Source organism: Odontesthes bonariensis, chromosome 9, assembly GCF_027942865.1.
Source record: "Odontesthes bonariensis isolate fOdoBon6 chromosome 9, fOdoBon6.hap1, whole genome shotgun sequence".
NCBI classification, from domain to species: Eukaryota; Metazoa; Chordata; class Actinopteri; order Atheriniformes; family Atherinopsidae; genus Odontesthes; species Odontesthes bonariensis.
In genome coordinates, this window is record NC_134514.1 from 35,638,483 (window position 1) to 35,660,328 (window position 21,846).

Below are 21,846 nucleotides of genomic sequence, written 5' to 3' on the forward strand. Positions count from 1 at the left end.
GGCCTTTTTATGTGGAGTTTGCATGTTCTTCCCGTGTATGCGTGGATTCTCTCCGGGTCCTCCGGCTTCCTCCCACCACCCAAAAACATGCATGTTAGGTTAATTAGCGTTTCTAAATACAACACGAGATTTGGGTGATTTTTTTAAAGGTTTCTCTGAGGAGCTCTGAGGAGCTCTGTGTCACGATATGCGGTGTAGACGTGGAGATGAAGACCTGAATGCAGATATTAAAGTAAAAGCGAAATTGATTTATTTTAATAATTTAAACAAAATGCGAAAGAAGATAAGAAGGTGAAAACACCTTGAAAACTTTGCGCAAAAGCGGACTTTCTTCATTTTTACATTATCAAACAACTGTTTTAAACTGTGACAGATAATGTAAACCAACAATACTCTGTGAGTGCAGATTTGATTGGGAAGTGTAATCATACAAATCAATTTTGTCTTGGCTAAACATGCCATACAGTCATTACTATCATAGTCACTTTTTCTTCCTCAGTATATATGTTCTAAGAATTTGAATTTTAAGATAACATTTAATTGAATTGTCGAATAATTTGTTTTAAGACCAAAATAAAGATAATACCTTAAAATATGTGTAAAGACTTATTTTTTTCTACTATTCCGGATTTTATCTTAAAATTCAAATTCTTACAATATATGAACTGAAGAAGAAAAAGGAAAATTTTATTTAAATGAGTACACATTTCCCCTTCAAGTGTGCATTCATAGTGAAAACTTTAAAACCATTATAGATATCATATTATATTGTGTACATTACATTATCTGTCACTGGTAAAGACAGCAGTTTGTTGAGGATAGAGTCAATTATCTGCGTTTATTTCACCAATACTTTAAGACAAATGAATGAATGAACGCGTACTATTGCACTGTTAGTTCAGAGCTGCCGTGTTGTTGTTATTGAGGGCTATCGGGGGCTCTTAGCTTAATCTGATTGGAAGATGGCGCCATAGTGTGTGGCCTGCCGTCTGTCACCAACATTGTGTGTGTTTGTGCTGTTTCTGTCAACTCTCTACTGGTGTACGATCGCCAAACACTGCTTGATCTTCGACTTTTTACCAAAGATCTTGTGACATTGGATCATACTGGACATAAAACTTTGCCCCCGTTTCTATCGGGGATCCCAGCTCACCTTTGCCGCACCTTAGCTCTACCTCTCCGGCGTCCGAGGCTGCAGGTTACACAGATTCACCGGGGATGGGCTCCAAACCGGCTGTAATACAGTTAAACCTCGCGCTGCTGCCCGACGCTGTCGCATCATTAACCCTTCCACTGCTGCTCAGTTCTCGGCTGTTTTCAGTCAGACTCACAACTGTGTCACTGGGTGTATGAATAACTATACGGAGGAGCTTAGCTCATGGTTTCATTCCACCTGCCAATCAGTTTTAGACACAGTCAGTGGGGTCACATGGCACTGAAAGGATCAGATAATTGGCTAAATTACAATAAGACTGAGTTATTAAGTGCATGTAGCAGTGGCGGCTCCTGACATTTTTTTTAGGTAGTGCAATTTCCAGTCTGTGAAAGCTGCATCAGAGTGTGCTGTGCGAAGCTGAACCGATTGCACTGATGCAAACCTGTTATGCTCCCACACAGGAAATAAAATGTCCAATCGTCCAGAAACTCCTTGTCTTCCTTAAAGGGATAGTTCGGGATATTTGACATGAATCTGTATGGCATCACCATAACCAGTGTCGTGCATTCAAACTGACTTACCCCCGACAGTGTCCTGTGAGCCGAGTTTTTGTCCAGTGTTGGTCAAGGCGAAAGTAGTCCGGCTTGTTTGCTGGGGTCAAGAAATTAGCGCTTTTTCTTCCCAAAACAGTACGTGTGCTAAAGAGTGATTTATTTCATCACAAAAACCGAAGCCGGCAAAAGTCACTCCTCGTTATCACTTGGGCCCTATACTGTCTCTCATTGTGTATCAGTGCGCACGTCATTCTGACCGCGAGCTGTGCGCACGAGTCTTTCTGTTCTTTGGCAGTGCTCAACACTTACTCTGCAGACAACTGGCCATCGGGTCCAGCTGGTCTGGGACGCCTCTTCCAGTTGATCTTGGGAACATGGAAAAAAGTTCTCAGACGCCTGCATTCAGGAGTGCAGGGAAGTCACCGTTATTTGTGATGCAGGCAGCAGCCGTCCCGCGGCCGCCGACATCCTCATCTATGGAAAGGTTTTGTATCTGGGGCATAACTAAATCCCACTCGTGTCAGCAGTAACGTTCCACCTCTGTCTGCATTACTTCGCACTTCAAAAAAGTGCACCAGGATTTGTCGGCCACCCTGGGTATCGCAGCTCCAGCAGTGGCTCCAGCTTCTGTTTCCATCACTTCTCTGTCCACCCTCTCTCTTTCTGCCCGATCTAAGTCCATTTGGCGAACTTCCTCCTCAGTATAAACGGGTTCATGAAGATACCCCCTTGGCTCTGAACGGAAGTCAATATGTTCCTCGTCGCTCTCGTTGTCAGACATCTTCCCGAGCAGTAAACAAAGTGAACTCGTGCGCACAGCTCGCGGTCAGAATGACGTGCGCACTGATACACAATGAGACAGTATAGGGCCCAAGTGATAACGAGGAGTGACTTTTGCCGGCTTCGGTTTTTGTGATGAAATAAATCACTCTTTAGCACACGTACTGTTTTGGGAAGAAAAACGCGCTAATTTCTTGACCCCAGCAAACAAGCCGGACTACTTTCGCCTTGACCAACACTGGACAAGAACTCGGCTCACAGGACACTGTCGGGGGTAAGTCAGTTTGAATGCACGACACTGGTTATGGTGATGCCATACAGATTCATGTCAAATATCCCGAACTATCCCTTTAAATAACAACGCAGAGTCGAGGGGTTATTTGGTCTTCCAAATAACCAAAGTGACTGCAATTTACCCCGTTATGTCCATAAGTACCATAAAAGTCCATAGGACTGAGGTATATTTGTCTAGGTAGCATAATTTATTGTAATAATTTTAAATAATTTTTTGTTATTTTTTGCATAATTTGCCAATCACTTAATATTACACCTTAACCATTATTTATTTATTTTCCTCATATTGTTCCAGGATTCTATGAAATAAGTAAACACATAAGCTCTTAATGATAAGATTCATTCAATTTTCATTCTAAAGAATGTAATTAAAATGACAACATATAAATCCAAGTCAAGTGTTTATTGAAGTTTTGGAAAATATGACTTAGAAAAGTATAACCAGTTGTCAAACATGATTAAGTGCAGCTTACTTATGTGAGATTTCTCTCTTTTTTAAATATAATACTGCACCATTAACAATGAATGTGTCATTATACATTCTGCTATCATTGTCAACATTATATAAAAGATTTAAATCATTACAAGTCAATGATTGAGCACAAAAGGGTAAGTTATTTAGCTACATCAAATACTACCTGGAAAAATAGCAGGGTTGGTGGAGCCCTGGGTTTCATCTTTGCCTCGCAAGGCGAGCCCAAAAATCCTGCAAAATTCTTCCAAACTTCCTTCTCCGCATTAGTACGACGACTAAAGGGTACTTCTGTCAGAAACACTACCGTATTGTTGCACTCGACACTCGCCATCTTCTTCATAGAATGTATTTTTTTTTTTTTTTTTTCTTTATTGAAAACCACAATGTTACAACAACAAGTAGAATGTTCATGGTCCCGCGCAACAGACATATGACGAAAGCACGTTGTGCGTCGTTTGTGCGCGCACATAAACCCTCATAGAAAATGCATTGGGAGCAGGATTTTTGAAAAAAACCGAGGTCCCATTCATGTCAATGGGAGCTTCCTGGTGCAAATTCGACCCTGACAGAAATCGCACAAAATGTAACAACACCAGGCGCGACCTTAATCTGATTGGACAATGACATATACAACCAGTTTGCCTACAGCAGATCAGTCCCACTTTAGCAACTAGATTAAAAAAAAAAAAAAACTCCGTGTTTGGTAGTGCATCGCACAAATCGCCCCTATGGAGGAGCCGCCACTGGCATGTAGACACCTTAATCTGACAAGAAAGTGGATCGAATCGAGTTACTCGCGATCGGATTAAGACCCCGAGATAACTCTGTTGAAAGTCACACTAAACCTGCTTGTAGACGGTTAGCACGTGGTGAATTAGACTTTGCGTTCTGCTAATGCTCGAGATTTTTTCCCGGGGTCGGGAACCGGAAGTGGGAAGAGACGATATTACTGTTGTTGTCGCCATCGGAGAGAAACAAACAACACGATGGAGAATGCTCCGTTGTGCATCGCGTTTGTGCAACAAGCAGCTCATCACAGACCAAATGTAGAGGGACGTAGCTTCATCTTGCTCTGCGTTCGCCATTTTCTCGAATGCCTGAGTTTGCTGTTGTTTTTGGTGTTGAAGGGTCAACCTGAAGAGGTTCTATTAGCAATAGTTGAAATGGGTACAGCGCCACACCTATCGTATTGGAGTATGACACGCTTTGTGCCTCTGATCCGATTCATTCACCGCCATATATCCAAGGATAATTACCCTTGCTAAACTCATTCTTATTGTAATTTAGCCATTAATCTGATCCTTTCAGTGGCATGTAACCCCACTGAGTGGCTCCGTTGTAAAACAGGCAGCTGAGGACAAAATGTGAGCCCTGGCTGAATGATGCAACTCATGCTGTCAGACGCGAGCGCCGTAGAGCTGAGCGCAAGTGGAAGAAGGACAAACTGCAGGTGTCCTTTCAAATTTTAAGGGACTTGTTGGCGTCATTATAAGACAACTTTGAAAGATGCTAAAAGAAAACATTTCTCTGACATTATTTTGTCTGTCACAAGCCTCGTGTTTTGTTCAAGACTATTGACTCTGTTCTTAATGCCCCACAGACTGTTTTTATCGAGTCCTCCCCTGTTGTGTGTGAAAATTTTCTTCACTTTTTTTATTGATAAGGTTGCCTCCATTAGGGCTTTAATCTCACCTTCTGCACTGGACACTTCAGTCTCTGTGGCCTGCTCTGCTCTTTTTGACATGTTTGAGCCTGTGACTCTGTCCTGGTTACAGAAGAATGTTGGTCAGTTAAAGCCCTCAGGTTCTCCAAATGATGTGTTCCCTCCTTGACTATTTAAAGAGGTTCTCCCCACTATAGGGTCCTCTGTTCTGGCACTTATTAATTGCAGTTTGTCCTCAGGTGTGGTCCCTGAACATTTCAAACATGCAGTAGTGCAACATTTGATTAAAAAAACAATCAATCAATCAATCAATCAATTTTATTTATAAAGCCCATTTTAAATAAACGCAAAGGTTACCAAAGTGCTTTACATTAAAATAAACACAATAAAAACATCATAAAACAAAACTGTGCACATAAAATAAACAACCTAGACGGTGGTAAAAGCCAAAGAAAAGAGGTGAGTTTTAAGACGACTTTTAAAACAGGACAAGGAAGGGGCCTGCCTAATGTGCAGCGGCAGCTCATTCCAGAGCCTAGGGGCAGCAACAGAAAATGCTCGGTCCCCCCTGAGCTTCCGCCTTGTTTTAGGAACCCTCAGGAGCAGCTGATCAGCTGACCTGAGGGATCGACTGGGTGCGTAGGGCTGCAGAAGTTCAGAGAGGTACACTGGTGCAAGGCCATTCATGGTTTTAAAAGCAAATAAAAGAATTTTAAAATGAATTCTAAAATGGACGGGAAGCCAATGGAGAGATGCTAAAATCGGCGTAATGTGCTCAAATTTCCTAGTGCCAGTTAAAAGTCGTGCAGCTGCGTTTTGTACCAGTTGAAGGCGTGCGATGGAGGACCCACTAACCCCCATAAAAAGTGCATTACAGTAATCAAGCCTAGTCGTTACAAAGGCGTGGATTACTGTTTCTAGGTGCTGTCTTGGAAGAAAGGGTTTTATTTTTGCCAACAGTCTCAGCTGGAAGAAGCTCGTTTTAACCACAGCTTTAATCTGGCTGTCAAACTTGAGGTACGCGTCCACTTTTACCCCCAGATCACTTATAATAGGTTTGGCGTGCTGCGCCAAGGAACCGAGATCAATTGAGGGGGACTCAGAGGTGCCACCAAAGACCATCACTTCGGTCTTCTTTTCATTAAAATTTAAAAAGTTTAGAGCCATCCAAGCCTTGACTTCATCTAAACAATTTACCAGTGGCTTAAGGGAGAAGGAGTCAGCTTTTTTAAGGGGGACATAAATCTGAGTGTCATCAGCGTAACAGTGGAATGAGATACCATGTTTCCTGAGAATTGAACCCAGCGGGAGAAGATACAATGAGAACAAAAGAGGGCCGAGCACTGAACCCTGAGGGACCCCGTAAGAGAGAGGAGCAGTAGAGGACACAGAGTCACCAAGGCTGACACAGAACGTCCGATGAGACAGGTAAGACCTGAGCCATGCCAGCGCCGGGCCCCTGATGCCCACCCAATGCTCCAGGCGAGAGATCAGAATGTCATGATCTACTGTGTCAAATGCTGCAGTTAAATCCAACAGTACAAGAATAACACAGTGACCAGAGTCAGTGGCTAAAAAGATATCGTTAAAAACTCTTAAAAGCGCTGATTCAGTGCTGTGCAATGTTTTAAAACCAGATTGGAAAATTTCAAGCACATTGTGTTCATTTAGAAAGTCCATGAGCTGAAAGTAAACAATCTTTTCCAAAACTTTAGAAAGGAAGGACAATTTGGAAATGGGCCTAAAATTGGCCATGACAGCAGGATCCAGACCAGGTTTTTTAATAAGTGGCTGTACCACTGCATGTTTAAAAAGGACAGGAACCACTCCAGAGGACAGGCTGCTATTGATTAAAAAACCAGGACTAGATACTGATGTTCTTGCAAATTTTAGACTTATCTCTAAATTGCCTTTTATTGCAAAATCCTCGAGAAGATAGTTTGCAACCAATTATTGTTTTTTCTGGAAGAGCACAAAATTCTTGAGGTCTTCCAATCTGGTTTTAAAACCTTGCACAGCACAGAATCAGCTTTTAAGAGTTTTCAATGATATCTTTTTAGCTACTCTCCGGTGACTGTGCAATTCTGGTGCTTTTAAATTTAACTGCTGCATTTGACACAGTGGACCATGAACTTTTAGTTTCCCGTTTGAAACAGTGGGTGGGCATCAGTGGTGTAGCATTGGAGTGGTCCAGGTCATACTTGGCTGATCGAACATTCTGTGTCAGCATTGGTGACTCTGTGTCCTCTGCTCATCTCTCATGTGGGGTCCCCCAGGGCTCAGTTTTAGGCCCTCTTCTCCTCTCTTTACCTGCTACCACTTGGTTCCGTACCAAGAAATTAATTATTAATTAAGCCAACTGTCAATAACCTTGGGGTGAAAGTGGAAACTGATCTCAAGCTCGACTGTCAGATAAATTCGGTTGTTAAATCGAGTTTCTTCCACTTGAGGCAGCTTGACAAAAATAAAACCTATTCTTTCAAAGCAACACTTTGAAACAGTAATCCACGCCTTTGTTACCACTAGGCTGGATTACTGTAATGCTCTTTATGTGGGGGTTAGTGGGTCCTCCATCGCCCGTCTTCAGATGGTGCAAAATGCTGCCGCACGTCTTTTAACTGGCACATGTAAATATGAGCATATTTCCCCCATTTTAGCCTCACTTCACTGGCTGCCCATACATTTTAGGATCAGTTTTAAAATTCTTTTATTTACTTTTAAATCCCTCAATGGTCTCGCACCAGCCTACCTCTCCGAGCTGCTACAGCCCTATACACCCCTCCGCTCTCTCAGGTCAGCTGATCAGCTGCTCCTGAGTGTACCAAAAACGAAGCGTAAGCTCAGAGGTGAGCGTGCCTTTGCTGTGGCGACTCCTAAGCTGTGGAACGATCTGCCTCTTTACGTCAGACAGGCTTCCTCTCTGTCCGTTTTTAAATCCCATCTTAAAACACATCTCTTCTCCTTGGCTTTCGACACGATGTGAAATGCTGAATGTATAATTATTTTTATTTATTTTTAGTATTATTATTGTTTTAAATTATATAGCTGTTTTATGTCTTTTAATTTGTTCTTGTATTTTATTCTTTTAATTTTTGTTTATATTTTTCTGCAATTTGGTCGACTGAGGTTGTTTTAAAGTGCTTTATGAATAAAATTGGATTGGATTGGATCAATGATTGTTTATATTACTTGTGTTAATAAATCTTGGTATACTTTAAGGAGAAGTTGTTTGTATTTATTTTGCATATGTTGATGACATTTGTTGATTATGAAGGTCGGTGCTCGGATTCATAGTGTTCCTGTCTGCTCTAAACATGTCTGATCTGACACAGACTAATGTGTGCTGGTGTCTACTTATTTTCTGTAATATTAATAAATGTCCTCTGGCATTTATTAATTATCGCTAATAACAAGACCGGTTCCCAACAGAATTCCCAATACTTTAGTAAACTGCTGTTTAAAATTTTTTTTTTATAATATTTTAGAGTATTCCTCAATCATTTCTGAGTTTTCATTCATTTTCAATTCAAGATATATTTCATTAGGATGATACTGTAGGTATCTTATTAAAATAATTAGTTGTGTGCAGTTGGTGATTTAAAACCAAATAAGCAGTTGAAAGTCAGTAGCCTTATTATGAATGTATTAAAGACAGCCCACAATATGAACATTATTCTCTTATTCAATTTTTTTTTTTTTAGGTATGATGGAAAGAACTAGAAACGTCTGGTAATAGTAGAGTATGAATTGACATAATACTGTGGCTGTTATTTGCACCTGCATTCAAAATACTGTATGGGATACATCAGTATTCACACTGTCTTTGAATCCCCCTTCCTGTGTCTTTTGGCTCCAGATTTCTGTTTAGATTTTTTAATCTCAGAATGTAAATGTATTTTGACTGGACAGGTCCATGCAGTTATTAACAGATCAGCTCATAAAGGAAGAACGTAAAACAATAATGAGATACCTAAGGGATTAGCAAAAATGAAAATGTTTCAGTTTTTTGTAAAAAAAAAAAATTGATTATCTGAAATTCAGTTAGCAAAGACTACTATCATTGGGGTCACGATTGGTCTACATATAATTTTTTTTTTTTGATAGGCAAGCCTGTTACACATCATATAACAATATTTTAAAAAAGACAAGAAAACAATAACTGAATTATATGCAATTCTTTGTCTCTTTTACTGTCTTACAGGTTGTGAGAAAAATCCAGTCATGCGGCTTATCCCTGTTTCTCCTGGTGCTGAGACAAAATGAGTATGAACAGGTACGGTATGAAAATGAACATTCTTCACCATCACAAATTTACATTGAAAGTTTCATAATGTCTTGGTGCTGCTTGAAGTGGAACCAGTGATTTTGGTTAGGAATAAGTACCCGTTTGCCGTGCCAGTAAGCTAGCATACCCAATTTAAATGTAGTTAGATTGACCTTAATGGAATGCAGCCATAATTGTTATTGGACAAATAATATTACTGGCTCACTGTCTGGGATTGGTATGTCACTGCTGTTTTCTTGAGGCAATTCATGCTGGTATGTTAAGTCTTATTGTTTACTCAAGTCGAATAGTCAAATTTTGACTTTTACAAATGGTACATCCAAGTAATAGTTTTCAACTGGCATGTGATTAGAATCATATTCCAGTGCTACATCCAATTGGCAAATTTACATATTCTGCTGCTGTGTCATAATAATGAATTTTCCTACTGATTCTATGATTTAACCCCATTACAATTTTTTTAAGATATGCCCTATGCTACAATAACCAAAAGTTTGGTGGTTTAAAACATGAGAGCCAGCTTCCTACAATGACTGTGGTTTTATGAAATTAATGTAAAAACAGGAAATACATGTCTCAGTAATAATTATAATATGTATTTTTCTCAAGAATATACTGTTTGTCAGTCTAGCTGTAGCAAAAGGGAATTGTCAAACAGCACAAATAAAAGTGTTGTACCTTCTATTTATTATCTTAACATAATGTTATTTATTGCACCTGTGCTTGAGACGGGTTCTTGGCATAAAAAGCTTGATTTCCCGTAGAGTTTCCACAGTGATTTTGATCAAATGAATTCTTCCATGACCTTAATTATGGTGTTGTCTTTTTCAGGCACTGTCTATGGGTGTGGACCTGCAGTTGCTTGTCAAAGCCTCCAAAGGGGAGCACTGGTCCAGGCCAAGACTGTGTTACATCAGCAAACACCCTGAGCATGGCTTTGGCATGACCACCCTTTCAGTGAATGGTACCTTTCACTGGTGTCATCATTTGACACAGTAATACTTGCTCATCTATAGCTCTTATGAGAACATTAAACATATACAATATATTTTCTATGTTTCTTATTACCATTTTGAATTCCTCTTCTTCTATTTAAGTAGCGTAGTTCACCTCTGGTTTATTGAAATAGCTTAACTAAAATGACCCAAATCTTAAATTAACCTTATAGTAGTCTTTTTCAGTCTTCTTGGGTAGTATACCTGAGCACAACACAGTGATTCGGAACATGGAGAAACAGAGTAGGTAAACATGTCCTTACTTCAGCTGTGTACTGAGAGAAAAAAAAAATTAAATCCATAAAATGTTGGACTAGTCCTCTACAAACCTTGTGTTGTATTTAAAAAATAATGAATACATTGATACTCCCCCGACTTTGACAGAATTAATTTTCACCCCTGAATTGTAAAGAAAAATATTTTAAGAAACAAATATACCAGAACAATTTGTATAATAATCAGTTTATTTTAAAAAAATGACCAACAATTATAAACAGTTGTCTTCCACACAATAAAACTCAGACATAAACACAAAATGTATAACACTATAATTTACAACTGTATTTTTTCCTGACTTGTTCTATATATGTTTGTAAAGTATTACCAGATATTCTAAATTTTCAGTGTTTTTTTATGAGTATATAACTAAAATAGTAATTAACGGTGTCATTCTCTGTAAACTTATTTTGATTGAGTGAGGCATACAGATATGAATAATTGTAATTTTGTTAACAGTGTTGGTATGTCACCAGGTCAGAAGAACAAGCACTTGGTGAGGACAGTAGCTGATGGTCCAGCAGAAAAAGCTGGTGTCTGCGATGGAGATCTACTGATCTGGATCAATGGAATCTCAGCGTCAACGCTCACGCACACAGCTCTCAGCAGAATTGTATGAGTGTACTTTCCTGAGTAAAATCTGACATGTTCTTTGTTTGACTGAAAAATGTGTGAGATTTTCAGTGTGTTTGCTTGTCAGGTGAAGAGGAGTCAGGACTCACTGACAGTGTTGGTTATTGACAGTGACAGTGAGTCCTGCTACATCAGGAGGAAGATGCCCATCCTACCTGTGGTGGCAGAGAACGTCAACCTTCCCTACATTACCAAAACCATACATTTGGTTAAAAGAAGTGATGGATACGGCTTCCTGCTGAGACAAGAGAGGGTGGAAGGCCCACAAAAAATAGGTGAGAGAAACACTGATGGAAATAGTTACAATTATGCAGAGAAACATTCAGACTCACTTAACAGAGTTAACTAACCATTTTATTGAACTAAAATTCAATTTAATGTCATATTTCCCAAAAATGTTACTTTACTTTGGGGAAAACAGTGCAAGTTTCCTATAGCTTTCCTAATAAGACAATTTTCACATTAATCCTGCAAATTTTTGTCAGTCAAACTAACACTGAGGCTGTTCGAAACCGCATACTGCATACTGCATACTATATACTGCTTACTACATACTCATCGATCAGACAGTAAGCAGAGCGTTTACCCACAATGCACTTCGCTCCTGCCCGAGCTGAAATCAGCCGGCCTGAAGCTGATTTCGCTTAAGCTCTGAACTCTGTAAACTTTAGCAACATTTGAAACATTTTCAGGTGAGAAAGTAGTCGTTTAGATCCCCAACGTGTTGAAAACCTGACAAAATACCGGCTATTTACAATTTTGTTCCCACGAATTCGGCGCTACTAAAGCTAGCCGCAGTGAGCAACGCACTTCCGGTTATTTTCACAAAATAAAATACCCGTTGCCTTTTATCATAGGGAAAGCCATTACGATACAATTGGTGCTTTTGTTTTGAAAACAGGAAGTGAACCTACCCTCGTTGTAGCTAGCTTGAAACTGCCGTTTTGACAGGAAATGACAATCGGCGATGTCACGTTACATTGCATCTTGGGTAGTTTGAGTATGAGTAGTAACCTCATGATGCATACCCAACATTTTGGCGAATCTAGTATGCATTCGGGAACTTCTCCTCGCATACTAAAACTGGCATAATAACTCAAAACGTTAGTATGAGTAGTAGGAGAAGTATGCGGTTTGGAACACAGCCCAGAGACATTGCATATGAATAAACAACTTAAAAAAGCCTGACCCTAACTGCTATACATAACACAACAGTGAGTGTTGGAGTCTATGAAAAACATTTGGATCACAGGTCTTTTCCCTGCCAAATCTTGCCTTGACCCAGCTCATCTACTGAGGGAGGTGGATGCAGGGAGTGCAGCAGAGGGAGCTGGGATGGAGGATGGAGATCTGCTGCTGGCTGTTAATCATAAATCCATTGAGTCCATGGAGCATGAGGACATTGTCAAAAAGATTAAAAACAGTGGTGATAAAGTTACCCTCACCTCCATATCTATGCAAGGAAGAAACTATTACAGAGAGGCAAGTACAGTCATTTCAGTGCATTTATGGAAATAATATCTAAGGCTGTGGACCTTAACTGCTTTCTGTTCTGCAGATGGGCATTTCCCCCCTGTTGTTCAATGAAGAGTGTTCTCAACACTGTGTTAGGAGGCAGAGGGAAGCTTCTCCAGGAAAAACCACAACGTATGGTCAGGACAGGGAGGAGAAAGGCTCCGTCTGCCACTCGGTTTGCATCCTGGATCACTCAGGAACCTCAATTTCACAGGTTTGTCCTACTATTCAATTCATTGTGTCCCAAAGCCAAACAGATATACCATGCCTGGTCTCAACTAAGAGACAGACATGGAAAAGAGTGTACAAAAACAGAAATCTATGAACAAGTTTCTTTTTGTCTTATGCAAAAGATTCAGTCTGCTTTGTAAATATAAATTATTGCTCCTAAAACTGTCAGTGAGAAATAGAAATCCATCCATCCATTGTCTTACGCTTATGTAGCATAGTTGATTCTGCGTTGTGTCTTGTGGGAAATAACAGCCGGACAACAGCTGATCTGAAGGCACCTTTAATGCTCCTGCATTCAAATAGCAGAAAATAGTAAGCAGAAACAGGCTTTTCTCATCAGTGTTGCACAGCGCCTTCTCCCACAGAATCCGAACAGAAAAACAGAAGCGTGCGACTTGTGTAAACTAACACGTAATAAAATTAAAATAAGTACAATAATTAATAACTAAACCCAAAGATGGGCATAATAATCTTAAACAGTACATGAATAACAAAAAAAGTAATAATTAAAGAAAAATAATCCCAGACCAAAAATAATGAAACATCACACACCTGCATTCAAATAGCAGAAAATAGTAAGCAGAAACAGGCTTTTCTCATCGGTGTTCCACAGCGCCTGTTTAACCATGAACAGTACTATTTTCAGCACGTGGATGTAGCATTTTCATTAGCAATGTTTCATGTAGCATAGATCAGCTAAATATCTGGTAACACAGTTCTATCACTGTTTAACAAAGTTTAAGTGCTCCAAAGCACATTATTTTACAAGAACAGTAGTAAAACTATCACTTATTAGGCTTAAAGTACACTTATTGAACACAGAAACAAAACTTCATACCTTCTCCCACAGAATCCGAACAGAAAGAACGCGACGGAGAACGTGGGAAAACCTTTCACGGACTGTAATAGTATGATCCATTAATAGGGCTTGGGCACACGCGTTGCATTCTGGGATATGGTCGCCATATTGGAGGCACAATCTCGTAAACAAACCCTGAGGCAAGACGGAGATCAAGGACCAAACAGTGAGAGAAAAGTGAGAGAAAAGCATGTTAAAATGGAAGAAAGGATGTGGGATATACCGGGATACATTACAGAAGGAAGCCAGAGATCGGTACATACAGAAGATTGGCGTTATAAACGGACTGGACCCTTATGAAATACCGAGCAAGGAATGGATTGTCGACGAAGATTTACTGCCTAAGTTCACCCTTTCGGACATAATTGCGTATATAGTATGTGGTGTCAGTGCTTATACTTTGCAACAGTTTCAATTATAATGACACTTTACACTTTTGTCATGTTACTCTACTTGTAAATAAATAATGAAACACACACACTTGGCTGTATCTCAAAGCACATTTATTTCAGACGACTTCAACTTTGCACAACACTCCTGCTCATGGTGGTCAGAGTACAACATACAGACACAATCTTGTCAAAGAATGTTTTGTCTTTACCTTCGCATGGCAAAACTATGTTGATAGGTACTTTTGCTGACAAAAAGGTGTATTGTTTCTGACAGTTCCAATCGCCCTTTCCATGTGAATTTGGAGATGGGCAATTTTCCACATTAAATTAAGATTAAGATTAAGATCAGATTTATTGTCATGTATACATGCATACACACGAAATTTGTCCTCCGCTTTTAACCCATTGAGACATCCCTTGCTTCCAACTGACAGTGTCCTCTTGTGAAGGCGGGGATCTTTACCTCAGCACACAAAAGTCTGTAACTTACCAGAATGAAAATGCAGAGAACACACTCTCATGGACACCGGGATTGAGTGGAAAGTTATGCTTGGTCGTCTTACAGCAGCGATCCATGCTAGTCGACGACGCTTTGTTATCTCGGACACTTGGTCTCCGTGGGTGCGCCTCCAAGCAGGAAACCGGCAAAAGATAAACCATTTACGATTTCCTATCACGGCTTACGCTATTGCACCCCACGACACAGCTACGTGCGACCATAGTGGCAAAGACAATAAGTAAAATAGATAAACCAACGAAGAAAGTTTCGAGACCAGGCGGGAGTACGTCTGCGCGCAGTGGAAAACAATGTAAACAAAACAGTTCTGAGCCTCCAGTATGGCCGCCGCTCACGTAGTGACGTCACGTGCCCGAGCCCTATTTCGTTTTCTTGACCCCGAGCTAACACTCAAAACAAAAGTCCATGAACTCAAAATGTTCAACAGTAACAATAATAATTCACATTTTCATTCACAGTACATAAAATTTTAATAAAAATAATAATTTTGACACAGGAAGTTACTTGCTGTATTGCAATGGATCCGTCATCTTTTCAAAATAAAAGCTGCCGGTGCTCATATAATTTCCTACCGGAATAGCTTCTCACTTGACAATCTAGTGTAACAACATCACATTGCTACACTTATTCGAAGTCGGGTCACGGAGGCAACAGGTTCAGGAGGGAAACCCAGACATACCTCTCCCCAGCGACACTATCCAGCTCCTCCTGAGAGATCCAGAGTTGGCGTTCCCAGCCAAAAAGTGATGAATAATCCCACTGCAGCACAGCTCATTCACTTCAGTAAGGACGTCCATCGCAGTCAAAGTCGTCGTCCACATCGTCAAAATCTGATAAATATCCTGCCATGTTGCGAAAAAAAACCAGCAGTAGCAAACTCCTTGTGAAGTTAGCCGACCGTCACAGAGCACGGTGTAAATAAGCTGTCCTGCAGTGGCGCGTGTCGATGACGTCATCCCAGTCGACACGTGTGTAGAAAGCCCCCGATAAGCCCCCCGATAGCACCTAGTAACAACAACACAGCAGCTCTGAGCTAACAGTGAAATCGTACGCGTTCATTCATTCATTCGTCTTAAAGTATTGGTGAAATAAAGACAGATAATGCCTTATTTAGAGGCTGGGTTGTCTATGCCCTGTTCTCTCCCATTACTTGGATATACGCGGATCTCGAGTGATCTAAATATCGTCCGAAGGACGCCGACTTTCACCAAACTGTTATCGGTGAGTAGATGAACGTATTTTATGCCAGAAATAAGGTCCAGGTTTAAAAAAAAAAAAACCTTCTTCTTTAATGAAGGACGCTCTGTGGACGCTCTGACAGAAAGTCCTTAATCCAGAGGCATGTGGAATGAGGCGGTCCGAGGTTCAACAGTTTCCTCACGAGACCGTGGGGAAGGATGGTGTTGAATGCTGAACAAGCCTCGTTTCCACTATGCATTCCGGTACGGATTGGTTCAGAACGGTTCGCTTATTTCAGAGTTTCCATTACCACGAAAGCCGGTCCCATGGAAGCTGTTACCATGTCTGTAACCCCACTGCTTGGGGTACCGAGCACACAGGAGCGGTTCCAGGCTCTGCTCTCTGTTGTTGGTAAGGAGGCTGTGCAGCGGGAGCTCCATGGCGCTGTGCCAAACCAAAAAGTTTTCCAGCTGATTGCTGCAAAAAATGGCAGAGAGTGGTTTCAACCGGACCGCGAGCCAGTGTGGCATTAAGCTGAAGAAGCTTGGAGGTGGTTAGAAATTATGGATGGTATTTGCCATTATTTGCTATTTACGCTTCGGCACGCACTCCGCCAACCCCTGAGGGTCCCTTTAACATCATGTATGGGTCCGAGCCAGTTGTTATGAAGGTCTTGATGTGACTCCTAACCTTTTGTTCGAAGCACTTCATCACCACAGGTGTAAGTGCAACCGGCCGGTAGTCATTGAGGCTGGTTGTGGGGGATTTCTTGGGGGAACAACAGTGGAGGTTTTCAGGCAGGATGGGACTGCAGTCTGTGTCAGTGACAGGTGTTCAGGCCGCGATTAGCTTTCTTTGTTTTCTTCATCGCAGTAAGATTAATCTCTGCTTTTCGCCAGTCCCTCACAAGTTCCTCACTCACTCCAACCTTTCTTTCTGCTGCTCGATAGCAGCACTTCCTGCACCTAAAGTATAGGTATGAACCAGTATAACTTCATATTTGTGACAAATGGGGCAGTCAGCATATTTTCATATTATCAGTTCTGCAGAAGACAAAGTTATGTCCTTTTCATCCTATGCTTTATGTTTTGATTACCTTAACTGAACTAAAGCTGACCTTATCACCATTTGTTGTTGTTTTTTTTTATAGCTGTCAGAGAGAATCAATGGTGTTTTCTTGTGATGGAAAAGAAGTGACCAAAGCATGAGAAGCAGGATCTTAGGAACTCAGGTTTGAAGAAAGTAATGATTTCACTGCAGATATGGATCCGGCTGGAGACTGAAGTTAATGTTTGCTGTGTTCCCATTAAATTGTTTATAAAATAATTCCTGTATAACTGTCTTCTGCGTCAAGAACAGTCCTTCAAATCTAGAGATATATTTGCCAAAGAGCTATTTTGATTCTGATTTTGCTTCTTAGTTTACAGCTGTAAACAATAATCAATCAGTGTGAAAATGCTTGTTATAAACTGTTCATTATAAGAAGATGAACTGCTCTTGAAAAGTAAAAGATGGAAAAAAAATGTCAACATTTTTAATAAATGTACTTTATTGCTTTCAAGCTGTACAATCTCAGAATGGGAGTGGGGGTGTTATGCAAAACATTTTAACACCCTAAGGGATCTGATTTCTTAGATAGGCTTTTCTACCAAGATGATGCAAATTTCAGTCTCCTAATTACCCTAATTTCTAAAATCCTGTCCTAACAATCAGCAAAGTTTTTTGGCCAGAAGTGCTCTGTTGGGAAAATATCTAACGATGAGATATTTAAGATATGATGGAGCTCGGTCATTAAGAGCTTTATATGTGAGGAGAAGAATCTTATATTCTATTCTGAATTTAACTGGGATGTCATGCCCATGGGGTTTCCCCCATGTTTTTAGTTTTATGTTTTAGGTTGTCATGTCGTTGGGAACGGCTGGCGGAATCCCCTGTAAGGAGGAGTTTCAACTCCCACCTCCGGCAGAGCTTCAACCATGTCCCGGGGGAGGTGGGGGAGATTGAGCCCGAATGGGCCATGTTCCGTGCCTCCATTGTTGAGGCGGCCGACCGAAGCTGTGGCCGTAAGGTGGTCGGTGCCTGTCGTGGCGGCAATTCCCGAACCCGCTGGTGGACACCAGTGGTGAGGGAGGCCGTCAAGCTGAAGAAAGAGTCCTATCGGGCCTTTTTGGCCAGTGGGACTCTGGAAGCAGCTGATGGGTACCGACAGGCCAAGCGGAACGCAGCCTCGGCGGTTGCTGAGGCAAAAACTCGGGCTTGGGAGGAGTTCGGGGAGGCCATGGAGAACGACTTCCGGACGGCCTCGAGGAGATTCTGGTCCACCATCCGGCGGCTCAGAGGGGGGAAGCGATGCACCGTCAACACCGTGTATGGTGAGGGCGGGGCTCTGCTGACTTCAACTAGGGACGTCGTGAGTCGGTGGGGGGAATACTTCGAGGGCCTCCTCAATCCTACCGACACGCCTTCCGATGAGGAAGCAGAGTTGGGGAGCTCGGACGTGGGGCCTCCCATTTCTGGGGCTGTGGTTGCCGAGGTGGTCAAAAAACTCCTCGATGGCAAGGCCCCGGGGGTGGATGAGGTCCGTCCTGAGTTACTCAAGGCTCTGGATGTTGTGGGGCTGTCTTGGTTGACACGCCTCTGCAGCATTGCGTGGACATCGGGGGCAGTGCCTCTGGACTGGCAGATCGGGGTGGTGGCCCCCCTCTTTAAAAAGGGGGACCGGAGGGTGTGTTCCAACTATAGGGGGATCACACAGCCTCCCTGGTAAGGTCTTTTCGGGGGTACTGGAGAGGAGGATCCACCGGATAGTCGAATCTCGGATTCAGGAGGTGCAGTGTGGTTTTCGTCCTGGCCGTGGAACAGTAGACCAGCTCTATACCCTCCGCAGGATCCTGGAGGGAGCATGGGAGTTCGCCCAACCGGTCTACATGTGTTTTGTGGACTTGGAGAAGGCGTTCGACCGTGTCCCTCGGGGACTATTGTGGGGGGTGCTCCGGGAGTATGGAGTGCCGGACCTCTTGATATGGGCTGTTCGGTCTCTGTATGACCGGTGTCAGAGTTTGGTCCGCATTGCCGGCAGTAAGTCGGACATGTTTCCTGTGAGGGTTGGACTCCGTCAGGGCTGCCCTTTGTCACCGATTCTGTTCATAATTTTTATGGACAGAATTTCTAGGCGCAGCCAGGGCGTTGAGGGGGTCCGGTTTGGCGACCTCAGAATCGGGTCTCTGCTTTTTGCGGACGATGTGGTTCTGTTGGCGTCGTCGGGCCGTGACCTTCAGCTCTCACTGGAGTGGTTCGCAGCCGAGTGTGAAGCGGCTGGGATGAGAATCAGCACCTCCAAATCCGAGACCATGGTCTTCGGCCGGAAAAGGGTGGAATGCTCTCTCCGGGTCGGAAATGAGATCCTTCCCCAAGTGGAGGAGTTCAAGTATCTCGGGTCTTGTTCACGAGTGAGGGACGAATGGAGCAGGAGATTGACAGGTGGATCGGTGCGACGTCTGCAGTGATGCGGGCTCTGCACCGGCCCGTCGTGGTGAAGAAGGAGCTGAGCCAGAAGGCGAAGCTCTCGATTTACCAGTCAATCTATGTTCCTAACCTCACCTATGGTCACGAGCTGTGGGTAGTGACCGAAAGAACGAGATCGCGAATACAAGCGGCCGAAATGAGTTTCCTCCGCAGGGTGTCTGGGCTCTCCCTTAGAGATAGGGTGAGAAGCTCGGTCATCCGGGAGGGGCTCGGAGTAGAACCGCTGCTCCTCTGCATCGAGAGGAGTCAGATGAGGTGGCTCGGGCATCTGGTTAGGATGCCTCCTGGACGCCTCCCCGGTGAGGTGTTCCGGGCCCGTCCCACTGGGAAGAGGCCCCGGGGAAGACCCAGGACACGTTGGAGATAGGGGTGGGCAATATGGGCAAAAAAAAAAAATATCTCGATATTTTTTAGGATTTTCACGATAAAGATATTTTGACGATATTTTTTAAAAAAAATTAAAACTTGCGTTAAGATCACAATAAAATGAACACAAGCATGCAAGTCTAAGCACACACCGCCGGTACAGTGAAACTGCGAATGGCTCATTAAATCAGTTATGGTTCCTTTGATCGCTCTACCGTTACTTGGATAACTATGGCAATTGTAGAGCTAATACATGCAAAACGAGCGCTGACCTTCGGGGATGCGTGCATTTATTAGACCCAAAACCCATGCGGGTGCCTCTCGGGGTGCCCCGGCCGCTTTGGTGACTGATAACCTCGAGCCGTTTCTCAGGCTTCTTCTCCCTCCGGAGAGGGAGCCTGAGAAACGGCTACCACATCCAAGGAAGGCAGCAGGCGCGCAAATTACCCACTCGGGGAGGTAGTGACGAAAAATAACAATACAGGACACTTTAAATCCTTTAACGAGGATCAATTGAAGGGCAAGTCTGTTGCCAGCAGCCGCGGTAATTCCAGCTCCAATAGCGTATCTTAAAGTTGCTGCAGTTAAAAAGCTCGTTGTTGGATCTCGGGATTGAGCTGACGGTCCTCCGCGAGGCGAGCTACCGTCTGTCCCAGCCCCTGCCTCTCGGCGCCCCCTCGATGCTCTTAGCTGAGTGTCCCGCGGGGTCCGAAGCGTTTACTTTGAAAAAATTAGAGCGTTCAAAGCAGGACGTGGCGCCGTGGTAAGGGCAGAGGACCACTGGCGCCGCACTTTATTGATTTTTGGCGATTGAAAAAAAAAAAAAAAAAATTTTTTTTTTTTTTTGCCTATATCTCGATATTGCAAAATTACTCATTGTCAAAACAACATTCACGATAATTTCGCAAACGATACATATCGCCCACCCCTAGTTGGAGAGACAATGTTTCTCGGCTGGCCTGGGAACGCCTCGGGGTCCCCCCAGAAGAGCTGGAGGAAGTGGCCGGGGACAGGGACGTCTGGGTCTCTTTGCTCAAGCTGCTGCCCCCGCGACCCGATCCCCGGACCAGCGGAAGATGATGGATGGATGGATGGATGGATGGAGTAGTCCAATCTTGAAGTAACAAATGCATGGACTAGTTTTTCTGCATCACTCTGAGACAAGATGTTTCTGATTTTAACAATATTACGAAGGTGAAGGAAGGCAGTCCTAGAAACCTGTTTTATATGTGCATCAAATGATAAATTCTGGTCAAAAATAACTCCAAGGTTCATCACTGTAGAACTAGAAGCCAAGGAAATACCATCTAGAGTAACTATATAGCTAGACAATTTCTCCCTGTAGCGCTCAGGTCCAAAGATAACGACTTCAGTTTTGTCTGAAGTTAGAAGCAGACAGTTCTGAGTCATCCAGGTCTTTATGCCTTTAAGACATGCTTGGAGTCTGACCAACCTATTGGGTTCATCTGGTTTTATAGATAAGTACAGCTGAGTATCATCAGCATAGCAATGGAAATTTATGCCATGCTGTCTAATAATGTTACCTAATGGAAGCATGTATAAAGTGAAAAAAATTGGTCCAAACACAGAACCCTGAGGAACTCCATGACTTACTCTGGTGTGTGAGGAAGATTCTTCATTTACAAGAACAAACTGAAATCTATCAGATAAATATGACTTAAACCAGCCTAATGCAGTTCCTTTAATCCCAATAACATGTTCAAATCTCTGTAATAAGATACTGTGATCGACCGTATCAAATGCAGCACTGAGATCCAACAGGACAAGCACAGACACAAGTCCGCTATCAGAGGCTAAAAGAAGATTATTGGTAACTTTCAGCAGTGCAGTTTCTGTGCTATGATGCACTCTGAATCCTGACTGAAACTCTTCAAACAGATTATTTCTGTGTAAGTGATCACAAAGCTGAGCTGCAACTATTTTTTCAAGAACTTTAGACATAAAAGGGAGATTGGATATAGGTCTATAATGAGCCAACACTTCTGAATTAAGAGTAGTTTTTTTTAAGTAAAGGTTTAATTACAGCAACCTTAAAAGTCTGAGGTACATATCCTGTCAACAAAGACAGATTGATCAAATCCAATATGGAAGTGTCAATTAATGGGAAAACCTCCTTGAACAGTCTGGTTG

The 21,846-nt window shown here is 42.4% G+C and overlaps 1 protein-coding gene across 1 annotated transcript in view; it reads left to right on the forward strand.

The window, feature by feature from the left end:
- Positions 1 to 21,846, forward strand: part of LOC142388719 (Na(+)/H(+) exchange regulatory cofactor NHE-RF3-like) — a 31,836-nt gene that overhangs the window by 5,839 nt on the left and 4,151 nt on the right. The window contains exons 4-9 of the mRNA XM_075474266.1: positions 9,124 to 9,195; positions 10,039 to 10,171; positions 10,955 to 11,091; positions 11,179 to 11,386; positions 12,397 to 12,597; positions 12,785 to 12,840. Coding sequence (XP_075330381.1) covers positions 9,124 to 9,195; positions 10,039 to 10,171; positions 10,955 to 11,091; positions 11,179 to 11,386; positions 12,397 to 12,597; positions 12,785 to 12,840 — 807 coding nt within the window. The remainder of the gene's footprint in view (positions 1 to 9,123; positions 9,196 to 10,038; positions 10,172 to 10,954; positions 11,092 to 11,178; positions 11,387 to 12,396; positions 12,598 to 12,784; positions 12,841 to 21,846) is intronic.